Source organism: Pinus tabuliformis, chromosome 9 (genome assembly GCF_031772625.1).
Source record: "Pinus tabuliformis cultivar Carrire ecotype Pingquan chromosome 9, CPIR1, whole genome shotgun sequence".
NCBI lineage: Eukaryota > Viridiplantae > Streptophyta > Pinopsida > Pinales > Pinaceae > Pinus > Pinus tabuliformis.
The window spans coordinates 1,266,392,515-1,266,417,688 of record NC_142307.1 but is presented as its reverse complement, the minus strand read 5'-3'; the positions used below and the strand labels follow the sequence as shown (position 1 = coordinate 1,266,417,688).

Genomic DNA, 25,174 nt, shown 5'->3' with positions numbered 1-25,174 from the left:
ATCAGGGCAGGCAATGATATCCTCAGATGGGATAAAACAATGCAAGGTATGTTCACAGTCAAATAGGCTTATTACTGGCTAACGAAGGAGGAAAGGGTGGACGAACCAGTGGATTGGAAAAAGCTCTGGGAAGGTAAATGGTGGCCAAAAGTAACACTTTTTGCATGGTTGGTGTGTAGAGGAAGGATCTTGACTTGGGACAATTTGCAGAAACGAGGAATGATTGGTCCATCCCGGTGCTCTTTGTGTAGCAAGGACTTTGAGAACCAGGAACACTTATTGAACAGATGTATGTATACTCAGAGTTTGTGGGAAGAACTTCAGATACTCTTTGGCCAGACAAACCGAGATCCAGATAGTCTGAGGAATACCATTTTACAATGGGGAAAGGGGCAGTTTCAGAGTAAACTAATCAGGAGGATATGGAGTCTAGCGGTTGGTTTTGTAATATGGGCGGTGTGGAAAGAACGAAATCGTAGAATTTTCAGAGATAGGTGTTGCCATGAATCACTAATTTGGGACGAAGTTTGCCGATCGATCAAAGAGACGATCTTATCTGAAACCTGGAGTGAAGATGATTGGAAATTAAACTTGGTTGAGCAGCGAATTCTATCAAAATTGAATATTGACTATACAATGTTATATCCCAACACTGACAAGCGTATTAGGTACCGCATGCAGAGCCCAAATCATTTTCGCTTCCCCGGAGATAGCCAAATTAAACTGTCCTTCGATGGCGCATCAAAGGGCAATCCTGGGCAAGCAGGATGGGGAGGTATATTCCGAGACTGTAGAGGGATTTCACGGTGGGTATATGCAGAATGGGGAGGCGACATGTCCAATAATGAAGCCGAGTTATGGGGGGTCTATCATGGATTGCGAATTGCCGCAAGAAATGGATTTCGCAGCCTTGATATTGAAGGGGACTCCCAATTAGTGATCGAAATGTTAAAGAAATTGAGGGGTGGCAAAAGCTGGGACCATGTGGCAAAAAGCTGGAGGACAGCTGCGATTATACAGGACATCGAAGGACTGATGTGGACGATTGATTATATGACATTCACCCATGTTCTGAGGCGAGGTAATAGGGCTGCTGATTTCTTAGCCAATTGGGCATGTGGCGAGCCGAATAGGATGCTGGATGGTAGTTGGTTAGTTCTCCAGGCGGATCCACGGTGGACTGCGTTATCAGCCATCTTACGACAAGATAATGAAGAGGCGGTCACGCTTGAAAGGACGGACTAGTTGCCTCCACATAATGAATCGGAGGGGAAGGGACAGGTTCATTAATGAGAACATCGGGGGTATGAAGATTAAGGTCGTCATAATTAATTTCAGGAGGCGTAAATATACTAAGGTCTTGTGCGAAATGATCATTCCAAGAAGGAATACGGGTCACATACCGAGGTGGTGGAGCGGTGGCGTCAGACGGACAGGAATCGTATCACATCACGATCCAAGACCTGTGACGTGTAATAATGAGCAGGTTTGGAGGAACCCAAGCAGTCAGGAAATAAGGTGGCCGAGCGAGGTTATAATGGTGCATGCTTGTATATGGCGCAGCGCTCTCATTCTGTATGCCAGTCGAAGGAGAAGGATTTTATTGCTGCATGCTAGTCTACAACAGTTCAATTTGCGAGTGAATAACAGTCAAGCGAGGGGGGGAGGCTTAGCTCATCTGTCTGCGTATAGTATCGTGCCAGTGGGAGCGAACAGTAGTCGGTTGACGAAATTACTGATATACAGTATGGTTGCGAACCCTGATAGCGGTGATGGAAGGCGAACGCATAGCCAGGGGGCGAGTAGGGATGTGAAAGGAAAGAGTGTGGATGCTGACGAACCACCGCATTGCATTTACCTGGACATACCGGAAGATTCGGAAGAGTTTGATATTCGGGCTTATTTTGCTGAGGAGGAACAGAGGCCGACCTCTGGGGGGAAAGTTGGGATTAGCAAGCGGAGTTATACTCCATTGGACGCCAGGGGAGATACAGAAGAGGAGTCGGAAGAGTCAGCAGAGGATGAGGGAAACAGGCGCGGAAGGAGTCGCGGTCGAGGCCGAGGGAGTGTTAGGAGCAGAGGGAGGCCTGTAGGTAGTGGTGGGAGTCGAACAAATAAAGAAGGGTATGAGGATGGTCTAGCCAGTGGAGTCCGAGTTAGGGGGAGAGGCAAAAAGGATATGAGGCGGAAGCTGTAGGAGGCAGAGGAGGCCTATCTTAATGAGACTAATCCTAAAATTCGGAGAATTATAGATCATCTGGAAGAAGAGGCAATGCAGGAACAATCTGACCCTGAAATGGAAGATTGGGCGAGTCTTCTCCCTGATCCGGGACACACTAGAGGGCGAATGTCCCTTTACAAGCAATCCTTACATGTATACTGGGGTATGAAGCGACTACTCGCCAAGGCTATGGAACAAGTGGCAGTATAAATGGTGGAGCTGGCTCAAGGAATGCCCACCCTTAAAAGAGAACTGAAGAATATACAACTGACTCTTTTCATGCAGGATAGGAAGATGGACAAGCTGATCCAGCTGTTTAAAGCAAGTGGTATAGAGGTTAAAGCAGAAACTGAGGGAAAACCTGAAGCCATGAAGCAGTAGCAAATGCAGAGGTCGATAGGAGGTTTTTCTTGAACTTTTTTGTATTTTTGATATAGTAAATGGTCTGGTTTCAAGTTATGAATAGTATGTTTTTAGGACGAATAGGCGGATTGCTGGCATGGTTAGATAGACTGAACATCTACTTTTTTTGGATGGCTATTATATACTATCGAAGGCCACCCGGTTTCCCTTTAGGGTGGGTGGCGTCCTGCGTATGTATGTACATTATATTTCAGTAATAGAATCTTACCTTAGCTTACAAAAAAAAAAAAATCATTATACATGAATTAATGTGCAGATTCTTGGAGCTATAGATGATCACCTTAGCACATGATCTTCTAGCTCAAATTACAGCTGGGTAGGTAGACACATTCATTTTAATCTAACTGTGGATAACTCTTTAATATCATTAAACAGACTTGAATTTAGTGGCAGCTAAGCACGACAAGAGACAATATGGTTTTCGTCCATTGATAAAGCTTAGAGGTTCATAATGTAACCGTATGATATTTTTATTGAATCTGGTTTACTGGGATATTTTCACTGAATCTCGTTTACTGGGTACATCTCTACCCAGGCACGAGCATTGAAATTTCAATGGCCATAACAGAAAAATCTTCCCGTAAAAGAGAGAATAGGTAGAATAGGTATGTTTTATGGTGAAGGAGACAACTTTGCAATTATGCATGTATTTCTCATGGAAAGTTTATTCTAAACTCATTTCACTAGTTAAAGAAACGGAAAACCCACAAAGTTAATTTGATTAGTGAAGTTGTAAATTGAAAATTTATTTTTTCTTAAAATATCATTTTTATGCCATTATTATTAGAAATCAAGCTCTTTTTGGGAACACATTTTATTTATTTTAGAAATTGATTTTTTGGTTGATTATTATTAGTTTAGTTTTGACTAATGCAACTTATATTATTTAATTTTGAAAAATAAATATATTTTTTTCAATATTATTAAAAAAATAATTTCAAACATGTAATTTGATTAGAATTTGAAAATCTTATTGGAGTCTTTGCACAAAATAATGCGATGCTTATGCAAGTTCAAGTACCTCAACAAGCAACTACTTCATATCTCAATTCATTAGTTCTTCCTGAAGCAAGACTATAGAATTCCATTAGCTAATCAACTACTATTAATTTAATTCAGTTATAATATTTTTATGCCGTAAGGCGTTTCCCTTTGAAATGAACTCCCATAAAGTCTACTTGTCATCGCTGTGTGTCGTTAGATTATGTGTTAGACGATTGGAGGATTGTTAATCATTCGATCAAGGGAAGGTAGTTGAATGGTTGCAACTGTTCATGTTGCTAGATTGGAGCCTGAAAGATTTGCCTGGGGTACCCTTTTCGTCTTCTCCGCACGATAGATACGATCATGCACTTTATGTATACTGTGTTGCAACTTGCTAACCATTATTTTAAGGTTTTTGGTAAGCATGCCAGGATACCTTGCGCCTGGAATGTGCTTGCTTGTATTTCTTGTGCTGGAGTTCACTTAATTTATGCACGTTAGATCACTTTGCGCTCAGCATATCAGATTTCATAATATCTTACAGCATTCACATTCTGCAACCGTTTTGGGACCATTCAGTCTATGAATAGGATCTGCAACGTCATTGTAAATGTTGTTATGGAGTCTAGTCATGCATCCTTGGTATCTAGACAGTTTTGGGAGTCTACTAATGGATGCCCTAAGTGCTTACTGTGTAGATTCTGGATTGTGATACTTCTGTTCTGCAGCCATGATGGTGAATTTCTGACTATGATTTGGATGAATACAATGGATAGCCGAGAAGCTTCTGTGATATTGTTGTCAATGGATCGTACGGATGTGGAAGGTTTTGTGCTTTGACGATGTTATCCCCAATCTGTTATGATTAATATGTTAAATGTATGGTTCTTTCTCTGTTTTATATGCGCACTGTAATATTTTGTCTCGCGCCTACTTTTCTGTAACTCTTGGATTGATACTTTGGGTGAGACTGCTCTTTCTCTGAAAGGATTGGAAATGTCAGTATCCTTTAGTGTACAAGGTTACAATTCCGTCGGATAACCATGAGGACCTCTGGTTTCATATTTAGCCCCAACCGGTACCCCAAAATGCAAATGATAGCACAAAGATGGGCTGGTAAAATTAAACAAACATAAACTGAGTAGGGTCTAAACGTCAGAAAGAAATTATAATTAAAGTGGATGTAGTGTATATGTGATGTGGCAATGTCATGGCCTAGATTGTCAATCATAGCAACTCTCTGATTAGGACGCGGTTTAATATGGGGATATGTGTTCCATCTGCAGCTTTAATTAATTTCCAACCCTTATTGCGATGTGAACGATTGGTATTTGTCATTTGGTATGCATAACAAGCTTTAACTTCTTTTGATAATAAAAAATGCAGGCTGCATACTGGCATTTGCCTCTCAATTGGACTATTTAATGGTTATTTTCCACAAGTAAATAAACAGTGTTCATTTCAGATGGCATTTTCTCTTTGAAACTGTGCCTCTGGACAACAACCTGCTAACTTAACTGAACATTCATAAAGCTCTGCCAAATCTTAGTAGTTCACGGCCTATTTTAAATTCTATCAAACTTATTCGAACTAACACAGTATTTACTTAAGCGGGGTCATTTCACACTGCTTAGTACAATAGAATGATCTTTCTTGAAATAGAATAAGTACTTCAAAAAAGTACCTATGAATTTTACTCTTAGTTATTTGACTTTAACCTTAACAGAATCCTCTGCGGAATCACTATATGTCTTCTGGTACAATGTGTCCCTTGTTTTACCCAAAAAAAAAAAAGCAAAAAGGGCATCCTGGCCTTGCACAGCCGGACATTAGAAACTAAGGAATTGACAACAACCATAAAAGGAGGATTGGAAAGGAGGAGACTCTTCCTGTAGCCTGAAATCTTAAATAATCCCCAAAGTTTTCTTAGCTTTTCATAGAATTAACAAACACTCATATCCTTTATACAATGTAATTGAATTGGCACCTGAAAATAAAAAAAACTCAGGAAAAGATTTGCACAATCTTTCATTTACAGAAGAGGCCAGCAAATTTTCAATTTTTCAGAATTTGGCCATAATTTTAAGGTTGAACAGTGTAACCTTAAACCCTAACCCCAGAAATAAATATCCCACTAAACCCCAAGTAATACATATAAGATCAGACTGCAAGCCGAAGAACTCAGTTTTTGAAATTTTTCACACTGCTGGAATGTTTGAGAAAGAGAAGCCCTTGTAGCCCTTGTACGCATACCATGCAATTCTCGAATAATAGAACCCTGGGACAAATAGGACTGTTTCCAACAATGCAAACAACATACCTGAACAACAATAAATAGAAATCCCACAAAAATAAAATCATATATAACCCTCAACCTTCAGCAGTAAGGCAACACCGATATAAGAGGCCAAAAAATCCAAAAACAGATTTGAGAAATAGAAGAAAAATGAAATGCTTTATTTCCTGATAAAAATCATAGACAAACCATGGGTTCTGTCACCGCCGATTTGCTGAGAGAACATGAAGAGACCAATGGCAATGACGATGGTGCCGAGGATTGACAGTGCAACTGCCAATGATATTTCCTTTCTTGGGGGCTTGCTCGGTACAATAAACGTACCGCTGAAATCATTGTCATTTACTTAAGCCATGGACATGGATGGAACAAATCAAACCTCTTCTATTCGGCCTTATTATGGCAAAAACGCTTCTCCAAATTGCTCTCCGTCAAATCTGTTCGTCCCAGAGATATTCAATATCTATATATAGAAACTATGATTGAACTTAGCTCCAAAAGCCTCTTTCTCTGCAAACATTTGCCTGTGACAAGGAGAGTAACGTGCATTAAAGCTTCTCCCAAACGCCTTGTCGGAAGCCTTACCTTGGAAGTTTATCGTTCATGCTTCAAACCTCATTAACTTAAAGCTATCGATGAAAATATCAGCATAATTTTGGCTGGGTAATAATGTTGTTTAATTACACCATAAGGCGTTTCCCTTTGAAATGAACTCCCCTAAAATCTACTTGTCATCCCTGTGTGCCATTAGATTATGTGTTAGACGATTGGAGGATTATTAATCGTTCGATCAAGGGAAGGTAGTTGAGTGGTTGCAATTGTTCATGCTGCTAGATTGGAGCCTCAAAGATTTGCCTGGGGTACCCTTTTCGTCTTCTCTGCTCTTGCTTCCCGTGCTGCAGACCTCTGAAACGAGCTCCATTGAATCTCTGGGGCAAATTTCATCCATGGCTTTCTTGAATGTGGAAATGAGATCCAGATCAAATAAGGTCAGAGATGAATCATCTAATGACGACTGTTGTGTCCAAATGGTTTTTGTGATTGAATCTGCGGGAGTCGAGGGCGAATCCACCCAAGAGGAAGAAAAGCCATTGAGAAATCCATTTCCGTTGTCGAAATTTTTCTTCAGATTCGTGTTGGGTGTTGTTGAAGACGCCTGCAAATTTTCATCTGCAATTTTCACACCAGGGGTAACCTTGTGCCTTTGGCTGGACCCATTCCACAGTTTGGAGCTCTTTTGCATCAGAAAAATGATGCTTTTGCTGGTAACCCAGGGCTTTGTGGTCACCCACTGACAAATTTATGTTCAATTCCTTCAACACTCTCGAATCCTCCAAAAATCAACTCACCTTCAGCAATTGCAGCCATGCATGTTATTAACAAGCGAAAGGGTCTAAGTAAAGGCACCATAGCTGCCATTGTAGTTGGCAATTTTGTAGGGATAAGCCTCCTCTGCGCAGTTTTTATGTACCGTTAGTGGGGAACAAGATGAAAGAAGAAGTCATAGGATGGGCCTAATACCAGGAATATTCAGTTGGATGACAATGGAGACTGTTCTTCCAGTTCGGGTAGAGTTGGATGGCTCTGCCTTAAAAAAGTTGATGACAGCTCAGATGGAAGTGTCTCGGACAATGGAGATCAATAGCAAGGAACTTTTGTGACATTAAATGGAGATCTTGACATGGAATTAGATAAGCTACTCAAAGCCTCCGCATATATATTGGGTGCCAGTGGTTATACTATATTGTATAAGGCAGTTCTAAAAGATAGGCTGACTTTTGAAGTAAGGCGACTTGGTGATGGTGGTTTGGAAAGGTACAAGGATTTTGAAGCAAAAGCTAAAGAAGTCGGTAGGGTTAAACATCCCAACATTGTTCGCCTCCGAGCTTTCTATTGGGGTATAGAGGAAAAAATGCTGGTTTATGACTACATTCTAAATGGAAGCTTGGCAAATGCCTATTATGGTGGGTTCTCTTGTTCTCTTTTTTCCATTTCATGTATAACTGCAGGAAATCTCATTCAATTCGTTTCTACATGGTTGTTTTTTAATTTTTTTACAAAGATAGCCCTTCAATCATTTGCATATTATGAGTTTCTTATGGATTCCACAATCTCCCCTATTTAGCTACTGTACCTTCAGTTAATACATATTCATTTGAAAAATATGTACCTTCAGCTCCCGTATCTATTTTTTCACCATCTTTATGACCGCAATCAGATTAGATAAACATTGAATAGCTATAATTTTCAATTTTAGTCACCCTATCTTGGGCCAAACTTTTGAACATTATGGCACCTCTTTCATTACAAGCATCAGGGGAATTGACATTATTACAAAGATTTTGGTTGATGTTGTATGTATCAGGTTCTGTCCCCGTATATTGGTTGATGTAACAAAGGTGGATCTGAGTACCACTGTGTTGGGATTCAAGATATCAATGCCTATTATGATTGCTCCAATTGCCATGCAAAAGATGGCTCATCCCGAAGGTATGCATTAGATTATTGTATTACAGTTAACATCCTATTTTGATGCATATGTTTTATGAAAGTGAATCCATCATCTTTTAGAGGATACTATGCTACTGCAAGAGCTGCTGGAGCTATAATGGTTTGGGCATCGGTCTTCTCTTTGTGGGATCAATCTTTTGAATGTTTTAATTTCCTTCTAGCTAGTAAGGATTTAAGGAATTATAATGATTTTGGATTTTGAAATAGTTTGTTGTGTTGATAAAAATTGAGGCTTGGACATATTTGTTGTAGACACCTTCTTCACGGGCTACATCAAGAGTTAAAGAGGTCGCTTCAACTGGACCAGAAATTCGCTTTTTTCAACTTTATGTAAGTTTATCATTTCCACCCATATGATTGTCTTCCCATATGATTGTTTTCTGAGATGTAATTGAGTTCATATCCATCCAATGGTATTATAGGCTCCTAAACCAATGGTAAGATGAGTTATATTGCGTTGGGTTTACTAAATGTGGATGTATAAGTGGTGTTAAAATTTAGATGTCATTGCTGGCAGGTTTACAAGAATAGGAATGTTGTTGCACAACTTATTAGAAGAGAGGAGAGGTCTGCTTTTAAGGCAATTGCACTGACTGTGGACACACCAGTATGTTGTTTTTAGTTCTTCCTATATTCAAGGTCCAGACTTCTTCCTTAAGTTGGTTTTTTCTTGCAGACAACGGATTTGGGACTGTCATCATATGTTTTAGGTCAAATTGACAAATCATTGAATTGGAAGGTTTGTAATAGTCCTGGTAGAGAGATATTTCAAATAATTCTTCAGTATTATGTTTGAATAGAATGAAAATGGATAGAGAAGCACCTGGAGAAATCTTGGGGTTGAGTTGCTGCCTTTTCTTGTGACCTTCTGAATCTCAGAAAATTATTTGTGATGAGTCATATTATGATTTACATCTTCAAGAAATACTTCGTATCCTTTTTCAAGAAATACTCTGTATCCTTTTTCCAACTTTTAAGCTGAAAATATTCATATTGTCACACCAATGCATTTGATTACCCATTTAACACCAAAACAGAAGGCACAGGTCTAAAAATTGTTTAGTTTGAGTTTGTATGCAGGATGTGAAATGGTTCAATTTCTTTCTGCATGGTTTTTTTTATTTTTTTACAAATATAGCCCTTCAATTCCTTGCATATTATGAGTTTCTTATGGATTCCACAATCTCCCATGTTTAGCTACTGTACCTTCAGCTAATACATAGTCATTTGAAAAAGATGTACCTTTAGCTCTCGTATCTATTTTTTCACCATCTTTATGACTGCAATCAGATTAGATAAACATTGAATAACTATAATTTTCAATTTTAGTCACCCTGTTTTGGGCCAAACTTTTGAACATTATGGCACCTCTTTCATTACAAGCATCAGGGGAATTGACATTATTACAAAGATTTTGGTTGATGTAACAAAGGTGGATCTGAGTACCACTGTGTTGGGATTCAAGATATCAATGCCTATTATGATTGCTCCAACTACCATGCAAAAGATGGCTCATCCCGAAGGTATGCATTAGATTATTGTATTACAGTTAACATCCTATTTTGATGCAAATATTTTCTGAAAGTGAATCCATCATCTTTTACAGGAGAGTATGCTACTGCAAGAGCTGCTGGAACTATAATGGTTTGGACATCGGTCTTCTCTTTGTGGGATCGATCTTCTGAATGTTTTAATTTCCTTCTAGCTATTAAGGATTTAAGAAATTATAATGATTTTGGATTTTGAAATAGTTTGTTGTGTTGATAAAAATTGAGGCTTGGACATATTTGTTGTAGACGCTTTCTTCATGGGCTACATCAAGTGTTGAAGAGGTTGCTTCAACTGGACCAGGCATTCGCTTTTTTCGTCTTTATGTAAATTTATCATTTCCACCCATATGATTTTCTTCCCATGTTTTCTGAGATGTAATTGAGTTCATATCCATCCAATTGTATTATAGTCTCCTAAACCAATGGTAAGATGAGTTATATTGCGTAGGGTTTACTAAATGTGGATGTATGAGTGGTGTTAAAATTTAGATGTCATTGTTGGCAGGTTTACAAGAATAGGAATGTTGTTGCACAACTTGTTAGAAGAGCGGAGAGGGCTGGTTTTAAGGCAATTGCACTGACTGTGGATACACCTCGACTTGGGCGGAGGGAGTCTGACATTAGAAATAGGTAGTGAAAAGTCATTCTATTTTAGATTTGCTTACAGGACTAGGTAGACACGTCGGATAAATCTTATATTTAGAGTATACTCCTCTTTAACGTTATGGTTTTGTACCCATGTTTTAACATTTTCTCAGCTCTCAATAAAAATCAGAACATTGTGGAATTCTTTTAGGATCAGAAGCGACACTAGGGTTAGAAAAAGAATTTAGCACCTATAATGTATCAAACTTAAAATAAGTCAGAAGTCTCCATTTTATCTAGGATTCCTCTTTGTTCATCCCTTGTCTGACACTGAGGTATCTAATGTTCTGAAATGTCTCATTGTGATATCCACTTACATAAGACACGGGTCTAAAAATTGTTTAGCTTGAGCTTGTGAGCAGGATGTGAAATGGTTCAATTTGTTTCTGCATGGTTGTTTTTTATTTTTTACAAAGATAGCCCTTCAATTGCTTGCATATTATGAGTTTCTTATGGATTCCACAATCTCCCCTATTTAGCTAATATACCTTCAGCTAATACGTAGTCATTTGAAAAAGATGTACCTTCAGCTCCTGTATCTATTTTTTCACCAACTTTATGACTGCAATCAGATTAGATAAACATTGAATAGGTATAATTTTCAATTTTAGTCGCCCTGTCCTGGGCTAAACTTTTGAACATTATGTCACCTCTTTCATTACAAGCATCATGGGAATTGACATTATTACAAAGATTTTGTTTGATGTTGTATGTATCAGGTTCCATCCCTGTATATTGGTTGATGTAACATAGGTGGATCTGAGTACCACTGTGTTGGGATTCAAGATATCAATGCCTATTATGATTTCTCCAACTGCCATGCAAAAGATGGCTCATCCCGAAGGTATGCATTAGATTATTGTATTACAACTAACATCCTATTTTGATGCATATATTTTCTGAAAGTGAATCCATCATCTTTTACAGGAGACTATGCTGCTGCAAGAGCTGCTGGAACTATAATGGTTTGGGCATCGATCTTCTCTTTGTGGGATCGATCTTCTGAATGTTTTAATTTCCTTCTAGCTATTAAGGATTTAATAAATTATAATGATTTGGATGTTGAAATAGTTTGTTGTGTTGATAAAAATTGAGGCTTGGACATATTTGTTGTAGATGCTTTCTTCATGGGCTACATCAAGTGTTGTAGAGGTTGCTTCAACTGGACCAGGAATTTGCTTTTTTCAACTTTATGTAATTTTATCATTTCCACCCATATGATTATCTTCCCATGTTTTCTGAGATGTAATTGAGTTCATATCCATCCAATTGTATTATAGGCTCCTAAACCAATGGTAAGATCAGTTATTTTAGATTTGTTGATAGGACTAGGTAGACACGTGGGATAAATCATATATTCAGAGTATACTCCGCTTTAATGTTATGAGTTTGTACCCATGTTTTAACACTTTCTCAGCTCTCAGTAAAAATCAGAACATTGTGGAATTCTTTTAGGATCAGAAGCGACGCTAGGGTTAGAAAAAGCATTTAGCACCTACAATGTATCAAACTTAAAATAAGTCAGAAGTCTCCATTTTATCTGGGATTCCTCTCTTGTTCATCCCTTGTCTGACACTGAGGTATCTAATGTTCTGAAAAGTCTCATTGTGATATCCAATCATACATGCTAGACAGTAAGGCACACCTCTTTGTTGAGATTCAATTCTGGATCCATAATTGGTTTTGACTTCTATTGATTTTTCTTTGTCAAAAATGTAGATTTGCATTGCCTCCATATCTTACCTTAAAGAATTTCGAAGGTTTGGATCTTGGTAAAATGGAGAAGGTATGTATTCCATTTTATGAGTTCATTAAATAGAAGGATGCTGTTTTTAGTTCTTCCTATATTCAAGGTCCATACTTCTTCCTTAAGTTGGTTTTTTCTTGCAGACATTGTATTCTGGACTGGCATCATATGTTGCAAGTCAAATTGACAGATCATTGAGTTGGAAGGTTTGTAATAGTCCTGGTAGAGAGATATTTCAAATAATTCTTCAGTATTGTGTTTGAATAGAATGAAAATGGATAGAGAAGCACCTGGAGAAATCTTGGGGTTGAGTTGTTGCCTTTGCTTGTGACCTTCTGAATCTCAGAAAAAATATTTGTGATGAGTCATATTATGATTTACATCTTCAAGAAATACTTCATATCCTTTTTCAAGAAATACTTTGTATCCTTTTTCCAACTTTTAAGCTGAAAATATGCATATTGTCACACCAATGCATTTGATTACCCATTTAACACCAAAACAGAAGGCACGAGTCTAAAAATTGTTTAGTTTGAGTTTGTGAGCAGGATGTGAAATGGTTCAATTTCTTTCTGCATGGTTGTTTTTTATTTTTTTTATTCCTCTTTGTTCATCCCTTGTCTGACACTGAGGTATCTAATGTATTGAAAAGTCTCATTGTGATATCCACTCATACATGCTAGATAGTAAGGCACACCTCTGTGTTGAGATTCAATTCTGGATCCATAATTGTTTTTGACTTCTACTGATTTTTCTTTGTCAAAAATGTAGATTTTCATTACCTCCATATCTTACCTTAAAGAATTTTGAAGGTTTGGATCTTGGGAAAATGGAGAAGGTATGTATTCCATTTTATGAGTTCTTTAAATAGAAGGATGTTGTTTTTAGTTCTTCCTATATTCAAGGTCCATACTTCTTCCTTAAGTTGGTTTTTTCTTGCAGACAGCGTATTCTGGACTGGCATCATATGTTGCAGGTCAAATTGACAAATCATTGAGTTGGAAGGTTTGTAATAGTACTGGTAGAGAGATATTTGAAATAATTCTTCAGTATTGTGTTTGAATAGAATGAAAATGGATAGAGAAGCACCTGGAGAAATCTTGGGGTTGAGTTGCTGCCTTTGCTTGTGACCTTCTGAATCTTAGAAAAATTATTTGTGATGAGTCATATTATTATTTACATAAAGAAATACTTCGTATCCTTTTTCAAGAAATACTCTCTATCCTTTTTCCAAATTTTAAGTTGAAAATATGCATATTGTCACACCAATGCATTTGATTACCCATTTAAAACCAAAACAAAAGGCACGGGTCTAAAAATTGTTTAGTTTGAGTTTGTGAGCAGGATGTGAAATGGTTCAATTTCTTTCTGCATGGTTGGTTTTTATTTTTTTTACAAAGATAGCCCTTCAATTGCTTGCATATTATGAATTTCTTATGGATTCCACAATCTCCCCTGTTTAGCTACTGTACCTTCAACTAATACATAGTCATTTTAAAAAGATGTACCTTCAGCTCCCGTATCTATTTTTTCACCATCTTCATGACTGCAATCAGATTAGATAAACATTGAATAACTATAATTTTAAATTTTACTCACCCTGTCTTGGGCCAAACTTTTGAACATTATGGCACCTCTTTCATTACAAGCATCAGGGGAATTGACATTATTACAAAGATTTTGGTTGATGTTGTATGTATCAGGTTTTGTCCCCGTATATTGGTTGATGTAACAAAGGTGGATCTGAGTACCACTGTGTTGGGATTCAAGATATCAATGCCTATTATGATTGCTCCAACTTCCATGCAAAAGATGGCTCATCCCGAAGGTATGCATTAGATTATTGTATTACAGTTAACATCCTATTTTGATGCATATGTTTTCTGAAAGTGAATCCATCATCTTTTACAGGAGACTATGCTACTGCAAGAGCTGCTGGAGCTATAATGGTTTGGGCATCGGTCTTCTCTTTGTGGGATCAATCTTCTGAATGTTTTAATTTCCTTCTAGCTATTAAGGATTTAAGGAATTATAATGATTTTGGATTTTGAAATAGTTTGTTGTGTTAATAAAAATTGAGGCTTGGACATATTTGTTGCAGACGCCTTCTTCATGGGCTACCTCAAGAGTTAAAGAGGTTGCTTCAACTGGACCAGGCATTCGATTTTTTCAACTTTATGTAAGTTTATCATTTCCACCCATATGATTGTCTTCCCATGTTTTCTGAGATGTAATTGAGTTCATATCCATCCAATGGTATTATAGGCTCCTAAACCAATGGTAAGATGAGTTATATTGCGTTGGGTTTACTAAATGTGGATGTATGAGTGGTGTTAAAATTTAGATGTCATTGCTGGCAGGTTTACAAGAATAGGAATGTTGTTGCACAACTTGTTAGAAGAGCGGAGAGGTCTGGTTTTAAGGCAATTGCACTGACTGTGGACACACTAGGATGTTGTTTTTAGTTCTTCCTATATTCAAGGTCCAGACTTCTTCCTTAAGTTGGTTTTTTCTTGCAGACAACGGATTTGGGACTGGCATCATATGTTTTAGGTCAAATTGACAGATCATTGAGCTGGAAGGTTTGTAATAGTCCTGGTAGAGAGATATTTCAAATAATTCTTCAGTATTGTGTTTGAATAGAATGAAAATGGATAGAGAAGCACCTGGAGAAATCTTGGGGTTGAGTTGCTGCCTTTTCTTGTGACCTTTTGAATCTCAGAAAATTATTTGTGATGAGTCATATTATGATTTACATCTTCAAGAAATACCTCGTATCCTTTTTCAAGAAATACTCTGTATCCCTTTTCCAACTTTTAAGCTGAAAATATGCATATTGTCACACCAATGCATTTGATTACCCATTTAACACCAAAACATAAGGCACGGGTCTAAAAATTGTTTAGTTTGAGTTTGTGAGCAGGATGTGAAATGGTTCAATTTCTTTCTGCATGGTTTTTTTATTTGTTTTACAAAGATAGCCCTTCAATTTCTTGCATATTATGAGTTTCTTATGGATTCCACAATCTCCCATGTTTAGCTACTGTACCTTCAGCTAATACATAGTCATTTGAAAAAGATTTACCTTTAGCTCCCGTATCTATTTTTTCACCATCTTTATGACTGCAATAAGATTAGATAAACATTGAATAACTATAATTTTCAATTTTAGTCACCCTGTTTTGGGCCAAACTTTTGAACATTATGGCACCTCTTTCATTACAAGCATCAGGGGAATTGACATTATTACAAAGATTTTGGTTGATGTTTAATGTATCAGGTTCCGTCCCCGTATATTGGTTGATGTAACAAAGGTGGATCTGAGTACCACTGTGTTTGGATTCAAGATATCAATGCCTATTATGATTGCTCCAACTGCCATGCAAAAAATGGCTCATCCCGAAGGTATGCATTAGATTATTGTATTACAGTTAACATCCTATTTTAATGCACATATTTTCTGAAAGTGAATCCATCATCTTTTACAGGAGAGTATGCTACTGCAAGAGCTGCTGGAACTATAATGGTTTGGGCATCGGTCTTCTCTTTGTGGGATCGATCTTATGAATGTTTTAATTTCCTTCTAGCTATTAAGGATTTAAGAAATTATAATGATTTTGGATTTTGAAATAGTTTGTTGTGTTGATAAAAATTGAGGCTTGGACATATTTGTTGTAGACACTTTCTTCATGGGCTACATCAAATGTTGAAGAGGTTGCTTCAACTGGACTAGGCATTCGCTTTATTCAACTTTATGTAAATTTATCATTTCCACCCATATGATTGTCTTCCCATGCTTTCTGAGATGTAATTGAGTTCATATCCATCCAATTGTATTATAGGCTCCTAAACCAATGGTAAGATGAGTTATATTGCGTTGGGTTTACTAAATTTGGATGTATGAGTGGTGTTAAAATTTAGATGTCATTGCTGGCAGGTTTACAAGAATAGGAATGTTGTTGCACAACTTGTTAGAAGAGCGGAGAGGCCTAGTTTTAAGGCAATTTCACTGACTGTGGACACACCTCGACTTGGGCGGAGGGAGTCTGACATTAGAAATAGGTAGTGAAAATTCATTCTATTTTAAATTTGCTTACAGGACTAGGTAGACACGTCGGATAAATCTTATATTTAGAGTATACTCCTCTTTAACGTTATGAGTTTGTACCCATGTTTTAACACTTTCTCAGCTCTCAATAAAAATCAAAACATTGTGGAATTCTTTTAGGATCAGAAGCGACACTAGTGTTAGAAAAAGAATTTAGCACCTATAATGTATCAAACTTAAAATAAGTTAGAAGTCTCCATTTTATCTAGGATTCCTCTTTGTTCAGCCCTTGTCTAACACTGAGGTATCTAATGTTCTGAAAAGTCTCATTTTGATATCCACTTACAGAAGACACGGGTCTAAAAATTGTTTAGCTTGAGTTTGTGAGCAAGATGTGAAATGGTTCAATTTTTTTCTGCATGGTTGTTTTTTATTTTTTTTACAAAGATAGCCCTTCAATTACTTGCATATCATGAGTTTCTTATGGATTCCACAATCTCCCCTATTTAGCTACTGTACCTTCAGCTAATACATAGTCATTTGAAAAAGATGTACCTTTAGCTCTCGTATCTATTTTTTCACCAACTTTATGACTGCAATCAGATTAGATAAACATTGAATAGGTATAATTTTAAATTTTAGTCAACCTGTCTTGGGCCAAACTTTTGAACATTATGGCACCTCTTTCATTACAAGCATCAGGGGAATTGACATTATTACAAAGATTTTGGTTGATGTTGTATGTATCAGGTTCCATCCCTGTATATTGGTTGATGTAACAAAGGTGGATCTGAGTACCACTGTGTTGGGATTCAAGATATCAATGCCTATTATGATTGCTCCAACTGCCATGCAAAAGATGGCTCATCCCGAAGGTATGCATTAGATTATTGTATTACAGCTAACATCCTATTTTGATGCATATATTTTCTGAAAGTGAATCCATCATCTTTTACAGGAGACTATGCTGCTGCAAGAGCTGCTGGAACTATAATGGTTTGGGCATCGGTCTTCTCTTTGTGGGATCGATCTTCTGAATGTTTTAATTTCCTTCTAGCTATTAAGGATTTAATAAATTATAATGATTTGGATGTTGAAATAGTTTGTTGTGTTGATAAAAATTGAGGCTTGGACATATTTGTTGTAGATGCTTTCTTCACGGGCTACATCAAGTGTTGAAGAGGTTGCTTCAACTGGACCAGGCATTTTCTTTTTTCAACTTTATGTAAGTTTATCATTTCCACCCATATGATTGTCTTCCCATGTTTTCTGAGATGTAATTGAGTTCATATCCATCCAATTGTATTATAGGCTCCTAAACCAATGGTAAGATCAGTTATTTTAGATTTGCTGACAGGACTAGGTAGACACGTGGGATAAATCTTATATTCAGAGTATACTCCGCTTTAATGTTATGAGTTTGTACCCATGTTTTAACACTTTCTCAGTTCTTAATAAAAATCAGAACATTGTGGAATTCTTTTAGGATCAGAAGCGACGCTAGGGTTAGAAAAAGCATTTAGCACCTACAATGTATCAAACTTAAAATAAGTCAGAAGTCTCCATTTTATCTGGGATTCCTCTCTGTTCATCCCTTGTCTGGCACTGAGGTATCTAATGTTCTGAAAAGTCTCATTGTGATATCTAATCATACATGCTAGACAGTAAGGCACACCTCTTTGTTGAGATTCAATTCTGGATCCATAATTGTTTTTTACTTCTATTGATTTTTCTTTGTCAAAAATGTAGATTCGCATTGCCTCCATATCTTACCTTAAAGAATTTCGAAGGTTTGGATCTTGGGAAAATGGAGAAGGTATGTATTCCATTTTATGAGTTCTTTAAATAGAAGGATGATGTTTTTAGTTCTTCCTATATTCAAGGTCCATACTTCTTCCTTAAGTTGGTTTTTTCTTGCAGACAACGTATTCTGGACTGGCATCATACGTTGCAGGTCAAATTGACAGATCATTGAGTTGGAAGGTTTGTAATAGTCCTGGTAGAGAGATATTTCAAATAATTCTTCAGTATGTTTGAATAGAATGAAAATGGATAGAGAAGCACCTGGAGAAATCTTGGGTTTGAGTTGCTGCCTTTGCTTGTGACCTTCTGAATCTCAGAAAAATTATTTGTGATGAGTCATATTATGATTTACATCTTCAAGAAATACTTCGTATCCTTTTTCAAGAAATACTCTGTATCCTTTTTCCAACTTTTAAGCTGAAAATATGCATATTGTCACACCAATGCATTTGATTACCCATTTAACACCAAAACAGAAGGCACGAGTCTAAAAATTATTTAGTTTGAGTTTATGAGCAGGATGTGAAATGGTTCAATTTCTTTCTGCATGGTTGTTTTTTATTTTTTTTATTCCTCTTTGTTCATCCCTTGTCTGACACTGAGGTATCTAATGTATTGAAAAGTCTCATTGTGATATCCACTCATACATGCTAGATAGTAAGGCACACCTCTGTGTTGAGATTCAATTCTGGATCCATAATTGTTTTTGACTTCTATTGATTTTTCTTTGTCAAAAATGTAGATTTGCATTGCCTCCATATCTTACCTTAAAGAATTTCGAAGGTTTGGATCTTGGGAAAATGGAGAAGGTATGTATTCCATTTTATGAGTTCTTTAAATAGAAGGATGTTGTTTTTAGTTCTTCCTATATTCAAGGTCCAAACTTCTTCCTTAAGTTGGTTTTTTCTTGCAGACAACAGATTCTGGACTGGCATCATATGTTGCAGGTCAAATTGAAAGATCATTAAGTTCGAAGGTTTGTAATAGTACTGGTAGAGAGATATTTCAAATAATTCTTCAGTGTTGTGTTTGAATAGAATGAAAATGGATAGAGAAGCACCTGGAGAAATCTTGGGGTTGAGTTCCTGCCTTTGCTTGTAACCTTCTGAATCTCAGAAAAATTATTTGTGATGAGTCATATTATGATTTACATCTTCAAGAAATACTTCGTATCCTTTTTCAAGAAATACTTTGTATCCTTTTTCCAACTTTTAAGCTGAAAATATGCATATTGTCACACCAATGCATTTGATTACCCATTTAACACCAAAACAGAAGGCACGGGTCTAAAAATTCTTTAGTTTGAGTTTGTGAGCAGGATGTGAAATGGTTGCAGACAATTACCAGTTTGCCAATACTTGTGAAGGGGGTTTTGAGAGTTACAGTATGTCATGTATGCAGACACACCTCCCATGGTCATAGGGGCACTCCAATTCAAAATTTCTTCTGCTCTCCAATCAGATTTCCTATATGGTTTTTCAATTGTACTCTCCCATAGTAGAACATATTTTGTATGCAAAACATAGGTGAAATTATATTGCATCACTGAAATCAGCAAGCAAACCTAATCAACATCCCACATACATGATATGCAAAGATTCCATAGTAGAGCCAATCATGTGTACATAATTTAGATGTGAAATCAAATACTAGGATTAAAAGAGATAACTACAATACCTAATCAACATCCACATACATGATATGTGAAGATTCCATAATAGATCCAATCATGTGTATAGAATTTAGATGTGAAATCAAATACTAGGATTAAAAGAAATAACTGCAATTAAATATGCAAACAATGATATTTGCTACTCAAATTTAATCTCAATAAACCAGAGTCATAGTCTAATGGCAACTAATGAATCTAGGAATGCATTTATATACGAAATTTAGCATGTATACATAGTGATCTTAAATCCATGAGGTGTAGACCATTGGTTTATATGAGATCTAGTCTCCATTAGATCTCAAGTTCAAACCTCATGGGGAGGGGTTGAGGATGGGAGCTACCTACGATGGAAATAAATTATCTTGAGAGACATCCATGGTTGACCAAGTCTCACACAATATCAAAGCCACTCCTAACCCAATTGGAAGGGAGGAAGAAAAAACTCTTAGCTGACATTGAGGCAACTTGGGAAGGTGATATATGGTGTATTATTGTTGCAATGGCAGGGGATGTATTTTAATTGCTAGTTGGACCAAAAGAAATTGATGCAAATCAATATTAACTACTTATTGATAATTTTGCCCACTGAGTTCCTTGAGGTCGAGTATAATGCTTTCCTTGCTTATCAAAGAGTATTGCTTATCAAAGAGTATTGATTCCTTTTCAATTTCAACATTCTGGATAACCAAATCCAATTCTCTGTAATCATTGCAAAAGGGAGTCCATTATCATGTAGGGTTTGAATTGTTATTCTCCTCTTGTTGCATGCTAATCTTGATCATCTTGTTCAGCTTCTAAGGTTCTTAGTGGCCTATCCTTTTCAGATCCTTTGACTAACACTATATCTCTCCAATCTTGCAGGAAGGTCATCAAACTCTCCCTTTTATCTGCCATGGTTGGCCAGGATTAAAATTGCAAAGGGAATAGCCAGAGGCCTGTCCTATTTACAAGAAAGGAAGTTTGTTCATGCAAATATTTAGCCAAGCAACATCCTTCTAGGCTTTGACATGGAGCCATACATAGCAGATTTTGGGCTAGAAAAGCTACTGGACACTGCCAATGTCAAGTATAGTAGCTCTGCTATCCACCCAAGGAACTTTGAAGGTATATTTTTAGGGAGCAAATGATCCACTGGCTCCTGCGATAGCCTGCAAACAACACCTGATTTCCTAAGCAGTCCAAGCACATCCAAGAACTTCGTATCTCCTTACCAGGCCCCAGAGGCATTGAAAACTCTCAAACCCAACCAAAAGTGGGATGTTTATTCCTTTGGGGTTATTTTTCTGGAGATTCTTACTGGGAAGCCACCTTTAGATAAGGATTTTGCAGCATGGGGTCAAAACTTTGTTGATGACAAGCATCACCTTTTGCACATCATAGATCCTACTCTTCAACCAGAGGTTGAAGGAAGGGAAGAAATCTCAGTGTCTGTGGGGATTGCATTGAATTGTGCTTCTGCTTCCCCTCAAAAGAGACCATCAATGAAGGAGGTATTGCATTTTCTAGAAAAAATGCCATCATCCACAACCGATTAACCAATTCTTTCTTCCTATGTATCATCCTTGCTTTGACATAAGTTGGACAGAGATGAGGACTTACACCCACATTCCGTATTCAACAGCTCTACTTAGACATTTACATAACTGACATAGACACCTCTATGATTGGGACTGAGACAAACTCTATTTTCAACTCAATTGCTTATGAAATCTCTAGAGTCTTCTTAAAAATTTCAATATTTCTACAGTTGAGGATTGTAGCAAAACTCAGGGATCAAACTTAACTCCATGCTTATGAGGCATCCGCGTTCTCACAGTTTACTTGCAACTCATTCTCAGTTTTAATGGGAAGGTGATATATGGTGTATTATTGTTGCAGTGGCAAGGGATGGATTTTAATTGCCAGTTGGACCAAAAGAAATTGATGCAAATCAATATTGAAAATTAGATTTATTGGTTCAGCTATAGTTTGCATATACAAAGAAGAAACTGCTCCTTTTTCAGGTTAGAATATTTATATATACATGTTCATCTCAGCAACAAATGATAATCTATCAAAACCATGAGAATGCTACACAACTTCCTTCATAAGCCTTCTTAGGAAGACCATGAAATAAGACAAGTGACCCTGTGCTTGTATTTGTGTCTTATTCTACATAACATCTTCTTACTTAGCTGGAGAACAATTGGTTGCAGTATTTATATCAGTTTCTATGGAATGTTTCTATTGTTATGTATTGAACAGGTCCATTATACCATATTATTGGATTCTGCAGAGTCTATCCCTGTTTTCTCTTCTTTAGAATATATATCAACCCTTTTGTTTTGTTTGAAGGATATGTTGCAGTTTATTTCATTTCTCTTTTATCTTTAAGATGGATATTTATCTTTTTTATCACCACGTTCTCTGTGGTTCATTTAAATTGGATATTTGTCATTTTTTTCATTGGGTTCTCTGTATTTTGCTATAACTAGTTATTGATAATTTTGCCCACTGAGTTCCCTAAGGTCGAGTATAATGCTTTCCTTGCTTATCAAAGAGTATTGATTCCTTTTCAATTTCAACATTCTGGATAACCAAATCTAGTTCTCTGTAATCATTGCAAAAGGGAGTCCATTATCATGTAGGGTTTGAATTGGTACTGTCCTCTTGTTGCATGCTAATCTTGATCATCTTGTTCAGCTTCTAAGGTTCCTAGTGGCCTATCCTTTTCAGATCCTTTGACTAACACTATATCTCTCTAATCTTGCAGGATGGTCATCAAACTCTCCCTTTTATCTGCCATGGTTGGCCAGGATTAAAATTGCAAAGGGAGTAGCTAGAGGCCTAACTTATTTACATGAAAGGAAGTTTGTTCATGCAAATATTAAGCCAAGCAACATCCTTCTGGGCTTTGACATGGAGCCATACATAGCAGATTTTGGGCTAGAAAAACTACTAGATACTACCAATGTCAAGTATAGTAGCTCTGCTATCCACCTAAGGAACCTTGAAGGTATATTTTCAGGGAGAAAACGCTCAGCTCCCGTGATAGCTTGCAAACAACGTTTTAATTTAAAATAGAATTATCATGGTAAATTGGTATAAGAATATTAGTAGAAAAAATTGGTGGGCCCCAGTATTATAGCAATAATGCTACAACTCCTGGAGCTTCCTTCTTTAATTTTATCAACCCAGTAGTTCGTAACAAACTTGGAAGCAACGGTGCTGTATGCACAAGTACTAGCTCTTGCCGCAGCTGTCACTTGGTCAGCTGGCACAAGTCCGCTAGGGGCTCAAGCCAACTTCTATGAGCTCTTAGAAGAAGCTTTTTAACTGATGGACGAAAGCTAACTCAAAGGAAGCTAATCTACTTGTGGAAAGAAACTGAAAGCCAAAAAGAAATACAAACCCTAGCAAACCCTAGCCAGCCCTAATTCTACCAACTAGTCATACTGATGCAAAAATGAGAATGCAAACTACGAGAAGAGATGCCATTACTTCTAGGAAGGTAAAATGCATGTGTCTAAGTTATCACTATCTGAAGAAAACATCTTTTTGTATTTTTGATTAAGTTATTGGAATTATCATGCATGTGCTTTTAACTAGCTTTTCACTGTGCAGAGGTGGATCAAGGAGGAGAAGCGCTTGGGAAAGGTTGGGAAGGTTCAGAGAGGGTCTAAAGGGTCCCTAACACCCTTCCAGAGAGTCTCACAAAGTTTGGCTGCCAAGAAACCATGTTTATGAGCTTCTACAGGAAGTCTGCAGGGGTTCTACAGGATGTTCAGAGATTTCTACAGGATGTTCTGGAAAGAGGATTTTGGAGAATGGATGGAGGGAAAAAGGTGGAGGAACGAGTATGGAGGTGAAATAGGGGTCTGAAGTGGCATAGGAACTGATGGATGGAGCTAAGGAATGGCAAGGATGGTTCGATTTGTTCAAGGGAGAGTGAAGCAATGTTGCACAAAAATTAGGGTTTTGGGAGCGAATGGAAAACGTGAAGCAAGGGTTCTAAGTAGAGGGTGGAGTGGATGGTGCTGATGGAGAATAAGCAGATGAAGGAGTGGTACAGGTGCTCTGCAAGTCGTTTTTCCAATCTGAACCAACAAAGACTTATGAATTCAAAGACCTAGTTACGTTGACCTAATTTGCTAGCTGTTAGTAAAGAGAATGAACAGAAGTGTGACCTGCAATGAAACCATGTATTTTAACTCATGCAAATAAGCAAATGAAAGTTTGAACTTGTAACCAACTTCTACACATGAAAATCAAACACTAGTGATTGCATGGCAAAGCAAAATCAGTGTTTTTGTGGGCAGCAAAGTCATCCTAGTCACAGCTCCTGATCCCACTGAGGGAGAGGTGAAACCACAGATGTTTGTTGGCCCTTTTCTTGAAGCTTTTTCTGTTAACAACCTATCAACTAAATCTGAGCATGAAAAGCTATTTTACTCGTCAAAAAAAACAAACTAAATAACAAAACAAAATAGCAGATTTTATTCTCAGAATGCAGCAAAACACATAAAGATAAACAAGGGAGGTACTGGGCGCTTGAGATGGGCCCAACCCCAAGAGCTACAGCCTCCCAAGAGAGATTTAGAGCTGGTGCAAAGCTGGATTCATCTTTATTAAACAAGAATGAAGAGTTACATCAAAACTGTCCACAAGGAGAGCTTGAGAATGAGCTGAAAGCAAAGCTAATCTATTGCATAACAATCGAACTACAAGCTAGCTAACTATTGGCTACAAAATGACTAACCACTAGCTACTATCTACTGGCTAACTAGCTAACATCCACTGGCTACACTGGCTAACCAAATTGACTAACTGAAATGAGGTCTTAAGCCCTCTTATTTATACAATTTGAGGACCCAACAGTCCTCCTAAAATTTAGGGACTCGGCTGCCCAAAACTTGGAGTTAACAACAGTCCTACTTGACTTGCTTGGCTGCCCTTGTGTTGATTGATTCGGTGGCCCTTGGACTCCGAGCTGATGGTGGAGAATTTGAGGTAAGGGCCCATAAATGAAGGGGACACCTTCCTACAAATCCTCTAGCTTGTTCTCCCACGAATTTGGCTGCCAAGTGCTCATTAAGACCTTCAATTTTGTCTCCAAGTTGACCAAAAAGGCTACACAAAGCACCCATTAGACTTGTTGGCATAATGACTAACCAAATTCACTCTATTAACATAAAAATAATCAAAAACATGCAATAAACCAATGAGAATGGTGGATTAAGTCAACTTAGGAGGTTGAATGAGCCCAAATAATTGTCCATTTTTGGGGCTCATCAT

The 25,174-nt window shown here is 37.3% G+C and overlaps 2 protein-coding genes and 1 pseudogene across 2 annotated transcripts; all 3 read left to right on the top strand.

Annotated features, from left to right (window-relative positions):
* Positions 1–6,748: 6,748 nt before the first annotated feature.
* Positions 6,749–21,435, top strand: LOC149153148 (putative LRR receptor-like serine/threonine-protein kinase At4g37250; annotated as a pseudogene).
* Positions 8,089–12,640, top strand: LOC149153150 (glycolate oxidase-like). Its single transcript, XM_089439290.1, has 7 exons — positions 8,089–8,105; positions 8,290–8,414; positions 10,042–10,079; positions 10,232–10,309; positions 10,491–10,615; positions 12,350–12,416; positions 12,521–12,640. The coding sequence occupies exons 1-7, from the start codon at positions 8,089–8,091 to the stop codon at positions 12,638–12,640; spliced, it is 570 nt and encodes a 189-aa protein (XP_089295416.1).
* LOC149153149 (glycolate oxidase-like) lies at positions 13,207–20,427 on the top strand. Its single transcript, XM_089439287.1, has 15 exons — positions 13,207–13,215; positions 13,320–13,426; positions 14,081–14,205; positions 14,289–14,326; positions 14,479–14,556; positions 14,738–14,800; positions 14,897–14,959; positions 15,650–15,782; positions 15,866–15,903; positions 16,056–16,133; positions 16,315–16,439; positions 18,175–18,241; positions 18,346–18,408; positions 19,547–19,612; positions 20,407–20,427. Exons 1-15 carry the CDS (start codon positions 13,207–13,209, stop codon positions 20,425–20,427), a joined length of 1,074 nt encoding a protein of 357 aa, XP_089295413.1.
* Positions 21,436–25,174: the final 3,739 nt, after the last annotated feature.